The 6,037-nt window shown below is 51.6% G+C and overlaps 1 protein-coding gene across 1 annotated transcript in view; it reads left to right on the forward strand.

Moving 5' to 3' along the window:
- The window catches only part of NEIL2 (nei like DNA glycosylase 2), a 9,078-nt gene extending 4,708 nt beyond the window's left edge, over nt 1–4,370 (forward strand). The window contains exons 3-4 of the mRNA XM_019520917.1: nt 2,014–2,210; nt 3,429–4,370. Coding sequence (XP_019376462.1) covers nt 2,014–2,210; nt 3,429–3,772 — 541 coding nt within the window. The 3' untranslated portion in view covers nt 3,773–4,370. The remainder of the gene's footprint in view (nt 1–2,013; nt 2,211–3,428) is intronic.
- The last annotated feature ends 1,667 nt before the right edge of the window (nt 4,371–6,037 follow it).

Genomic DNA, 6,037 nt, shown 5'->3' on the forward strand with positions numbered 1-6,037 from the left:
TCTCTCAAGCTTCTCCACATCCTTTTTGAATTGTGGAGCCCAAAACTGGATGCAGTACTCCAGCTGCGGCCTCACCAAGGCCGAGTACAAGGGGAGAATGACGTCCTGGGATTTGCTTGAGAAGCATCTATGGATGCAAGCCAGCATTTTGGTCGCTTTACTGGACGCAGCATCACATTGATCAGTGGCAATTCAGCCCAAGTCTGATAGCTACTTTCCCCGCTCTGGCTTCCTTGCCAGAGCTGCTCTGCTCTTGCCACCTCACTGCCTGATGGTCTTCCTCCTGCCCCCAGGGATACCCTACTTCTTTTAATTGCATTGAGCTCTTTTATAAGAATCAGGCAGTCAGTGGACCATTCCCAGCTGGGTGTGTGTAATGGGGCCTCTCCCCCATAACGAGAAGGTGCGGATGTTTGCAGTAGCCCTTTAGACTAGACTAAAGCAAGACAGAGGGAAAGGAACAGGGGCAGGATCGCCGCTGGCAGGCTGGACGAGGAAGACTGACAGCAATGCTGCGGCGAGACAGATACATTTCACGCCTCACTTGCTTTTTGGGATGTACGTTTGGACTTCAGTAAGAATGGTCCATGGACAAGGCCGACCCATGGTAGGGAGAGTTTGTGTTAGGAGTTGGGTTGCCCAGCTCGATGTGGGGGTCCTCAACTTTGTAGACCGGGACATGGCTGAAGGGGTGGAGGAGGCCATGAAAAGGGGGGGCAAGGGCAGCACCCCAAAACCCTAGCACTTGCAAGGAGCAGTACATAGAGATGGAGGTTTACGCCCAGTGCAGCGGATGAGAAACCAGCCTTGTCCAACGGGAGTGAGGGTGATGGGAGACTGACAGCGAGCCAGACCCAGAAGGGCCAGTGGAGGTGTAAAGAGAATGACCTGACTCCAGGTCACCAATTCTGCTTTGCGAGCACATCTGGCCGTGAAGGCAGATTGTGGTCCTGAACACGGGGCTCCAGGTGAACTGGTGCAGCTAGACCAAACTTGGGTGGGGTGTAGGTGACCCCGACCATACACAGACCCGGTGCTCAACAACCTGGGAGCCCTAAAAAGTGGAGCTTATGTCAATTTAGCCACTCAAGGCATGATGGGCAAGTTACTAACAGGCAGCTCAGGAAAGAAAGGTGGCCTGGAGCAGCTCTGGGGAACAAGTACATCCGACCCTCTTCTGGAGTGGCACAGCGGGGTAATTTCGTAAATCATAGAAAAGCAGGGCTGGAAGGAAACTTCAAAGGTCATCTAGTCCAATGCCCTGTCAGAGACGGAATCACTGCTTTCCAAAACGACCTATACAAATCCATTGTGTAACGTATTACTGAGACTACACTGTCACCCCGACACAGTCACGAGACATAACACCTAACCTGGCACAGGTAAAGCAGGGGAAGTTTAAAAAAATCCTGGCACATGTAGCAGGGGGGGAGAAAAAGTTCCCTCCTGGCTCCATGCAGCAATCAGCAATGCCTGGAATCGTAGGCATTGATCATTGATCGTCCCTCACCAGTGCTTGTGGGATCTCTTCTTGCACGCCGCCAGTGATGGAGACGAGTCCACATCTTCCCTAGCAGGCCAAATAGTTTCATAGTTTCTAGGGTCGGAAGGGACCTTGAACAGATCAAGTCTGCCCCCCTGCCCTGGGCAGGAACGAGTGCTGGGATCATAATACCCCAGCCAGATAGGTTGCATGGCTGGCAGAGATGTGTGATTCTGGGGGGAGGAGGGGGCTGGGAAACCCCAACCTGTCAGATCATGGGGGGCCCTTGGATGCCATGAAGTTTTGCCATAGCTAGTCCTGTACCCAAGGGATCTGATTTTGTTTTGTTTCCTGTGCCTTACTCTATTGCCCCTTGTTTCTAGGCCACGGCTTTTCCGACTCCCCTCCCTTCCTCCTCTCTGCTTGCTCAGTCAAGCCACAGTGGGATGCGATGGCTCCTGTGCCACGTTTTGCCCAAATAGACACGTTCAGGGTATTCTCCCTCTAATTTCCATTCTGTTCCCTTTAAGGCTGATCCTGCACTTTGCGAACGGGGGCTTCCTCGTCTTCTACAACTGCCGAATACACTGGAGCTCCTCTCCGACGGCCAAACCCACCATTGACATCTTGTCTGCTGACTTCCATCGGGGACAGGCTTTGGAAGCCCTTCGCCGGCCAATGCCCGTCTGCTACACCCTTCTGGACCAGAGATATTTCTCGGGTCTGGGTATGTTTCATCAGGGAGGGGGAACAGCCCCTGAAGAGGGAGATATCGGGGCTCAATCTGGCCTGGATCTCAGATTTATCATTAGGGGCCGACCCCGTGTGTTAGATATCCCCTCTGAGACGTGAAGCTTGTCGTTGTCTTGCTTGTTCCTACAGCACCTTCCGTGCATGGATGGGCCCATGTTGTACAAACGGGAATGAAACGGGGCCTGGTGTCAAACATGCTCACTTGAGCAGGTGCTACAAATGCTCCGGTGCTCTGAAAACTGGGCGGGGAAGCTTTCTATCCTGGTGGGATATATATGGGTATAGTCATCCTTGTGCAGAGAGAGCAACTGGGGCATGGTGAGGTTACATGAGTTCACTAATAGCAGGGTGACCGTCCATCCTGTTTTCCCTGGGACACTCCCAGATTTTGGGCACTGGTTTCAGCCAGGTTAAAATGAGCATCCCAGGTGCGGGGTGCAATCTGGCAGGGATGGGAAGCGGTGTGGTGCCCCCAGCAAAGTGACTGGGGAAGAATTGCAGCTGCTCTGCCTGCCTGTTGCAGATGCCAGTCTGCCTCCACCTCTCCCTGCGAAGCGCTGCTGACCTGGGAGTGAGGGAGGGAAGAGGAAAGGGGGTGTCCTGGATGTTTTGTATTTCCCACTGGATGGATGGTCTCCCTAACCAATGGCCACTGTGGGACTTGGTGTCAAAGCCGTGTTTGACATCAGCAATCCCTTAATGTGTTTAGATGAAACTACTGTGGCACACCTGCCAGGTACATTTTGCAGTGGTGGGCCATCATTAGTAGAAAACATTATGCTTCTGTAACATCCTCCCAAACATATCAGGATCACAGGCTGTCCCCTCAAAATCAGAGGAGCAGAAGAGTCTGTCTGGCCTGCGGCCATAGCCCCTCCCTGTCTGCCACAGTCCTCTCTCCTCTTGGCTTCCTCCCAGAGCCCCACAACCACTGGTCGCATGTGGTCCAACTGGTCTGCCCCTATGACTTACAGGGGTCAGTGCTATTGGTGCTATAACAGCTCCCATGTCCACGTGTGTGTGGAGCCAGATTAGGAGTGCTGCGTGATTGCCCCCTGCATTACCGCGGGGAGAAGGGGCTATCACTTCTTGTGCACCCCTGGCTTAGTTTGCCGGCCTGTGACTCACTGATGTGATCGGTTCTTGCTGTTGTACCTCCATTTCTGAACTTCTGCTTTCCCCTCTGCTTCAGGGAACATCATTAAAAATGAGATCTTGTATTTGGCGAAGATCCACCCATTATCACAAGGGTCCCTCCTGGCTCCGTCCAATCTCGACGCCTTGCTTGATCATGCCGTTCAGTTCAGCACCCACTGGCTGCATCAGAAACTGCACGGGGAACGATTACACCCTCAGATCTACCAGAAGGAGAAATGTCCTCTTGGGCACATGGTGATGAAGGGAACTCTTGGTCCCACACGTGGGCTTCAGAGACTTACCTGGTGGTGCCCTCAGTGCCAGCCTTGTGTGCCAGCAGAAACCAAAGACTATCCTCCTATGCATACCCCAAAATCTTCCAGCCTTTATGGGGACTGAGAACATGCTGTCCTTTCTTGGCGTACGTTGCATGAGGGTGAGGATGGCTTGCAACAAGCTCCCAGTTGCACTGAGCAGAAATCGCTTATCTGTGATGACAGAAAAGCAGAGAAAATTCAGTTTGTTAAAAAGAGATGAAAGGGTTTCTATGTTCATGTTGCATTGCAGGGATCAGTGCAGCAAGTAAGGGAGTTCTCTGCAATAGTTGAAAATACTTGGTACCAATTTGTGGTTAAGGGGTTTAATATGTAGACATTGAAAATAACTTAAATGTTAATATGTTAAATTTGTCATGACCATAAAGCAGCATCAGTAGCATCAGTGTGACAGCTGTTCTCCTGATCACCTTGTTTGTGTTGCTGTTCTCCTGCTCATCTTATTTATTTTATCCTTATTAGAGATAGGAAATGAGGTCTTGTCATCATTATGGAGTTAAATGAGGTCATCTTAAGCACCTCGTAGGAAGAACCTGTAACCAACTCCTGAGCATTTGTATTTGCTACGTCTCTGTGTCTATGCACAACAATTAATCAGGTTTTAGTTATGACCCTCCCTGTAAATAACAGACTTGCAGTCGATGTTTTGCTCTTTCTATGTAGCCAACTTCAAGCAAAAGCTCAAGTTCTGTCAAAACGAGCTGGTTTCATTCTTTGAGGAGATTCCACCTCAATTTGGGCTGGGGAATGGTAACTGTAGATGTAATGTATCTGCTAAGATGCTTATGATGGGTTTATTTAGCAATCAGGAAAAATTGGCCAACAGGCTGTGGTGCTGCTGCCACAGGGAACAGTGTGCTAACTGCCCCTGTTGGGACTCCAAATGACAAGGTAACTGGTCTTAATCGGGTGCTAACACGGAGGTGCCTCTGAGTTGCACAGTATTCCTGGCTGCAATAGTAATCAGGCTCGTTTAATTTGAAGCAGTCCCTTTGTTACAGACATTATCTGGTGTGTGCAAGATCTGAATGGCATCCCGCATAACCAGAGTCTATAAAGCGCAGGTGAAATGGGTCACAAGCTGTCTAACCAGCCAGGCTCAAAAAGTAGTGGTCCCCGGGGAATCCTTTCCAAGTGGAGTGTATCTAAACATGATGCGCAGGGGGCCGTACCAGGCCTGTCAAGGTTTTCACCAGTGCTCTGAAAGCAAGCATAAAACCACTGCTGGTTCATGTGGTGGAAGCAGGGGCTGGCAGAGCTGAGGCCAGGGCAGTCATGCAGAGACCTGCAGCCCTGGCTGCCCTGGAAAGGATGTGTGTTTTGAGGCAGCCAAATGCAAAGTGGGACACGCAGGAACAGACACTTGCCCAGGACAAGGGTCCCCCCAAGACAGATCTGAGCGGGCCGTGAACAAGCAGGTCAGTGTGAACTCCCTGCACAGGGCTAGGCCAAGGAGAACTACTAGGTCTGCAGGGTGTTGCACCAGGACCTGAGCACAGCAAGAGTGAGACTCAGACTGCACCGGCCTCTCATTTTCCTGTCTTTGGTCTAAGAATGATGTTGACAAATTAGAGGGTGCAGGAAAAGCCGTGAAAAAATACCTTGCGGCTGAAGGAAATGCCTTCAGAGGTGTCCATGGCACCTCTGGATGTGCTGCGTGGCTGGAGGTTTGGGCTTTGGCTGAGGGAGAGGAGTTGGTGCCAGCAGTGGGATCTCCAGAGAGTCAGTGCAGGCTGTGAGTCAAGAGGGCAGTGTGCTGTGGGCAGGGGCAGGGCCACCACAGCTGGGCCATCAGGCTCTTGGTGTGTAACCCTGGTTGTGGGGCTGTGCGAGGAGGCAGAAGAGGACATTGGATAAGCAGGGCACCTCAGGCATGAGGTGGGGGTGTCTGTGTTGGGGTGGGGGCATGAGGGATACCTGGGAGAGGGGTATGGGGAAGCGGGGACTCTGGGCTCATTGACTCCCTCAGGAGTCCTGCCTGGGCCCTTTACAAAACCCAGCATTGCTCCCCGCTCCCGCCCCTGGCTCCTACCCATCACCACCCCATTATTTTTTTGTACTAAAGGTGTTTTGCTGCAGTGAAGATGGATTATAACTCTGCAAACTTCCTAAACTTTTCATGCTGGAGGCTGCAAGTGGGAGAGGAGCAGGGGAAAACTGATGGTGATACCCAGTTCCCTCTGCCTTTCAACATCCAACCTCCACCACTGTGTGATACAGGCCTTTTGATGTGCCATTGGGACGAGGGGCCCACCATGTAGAGCTATAAGCCCCCTTGGTAGTGGAGGCCATTAAGGGCACAGCACTGGTTCCCTGGGACAAATAAAAA

Source organism: Gavialis gangeticus, unplaced genomic scaffold (assembly GCF_001723915.1).
Source record: "Gavialis gangeticus isolate Ggan-Ray unplaced genomic scaffold, GavGan_comp1, whole genome shotgun sequence".
NCBI lineage: Eukaryota > Metazoa > Chordata > Crocodylia > Gavialidae > Gavialis > Gavialis gangeticus.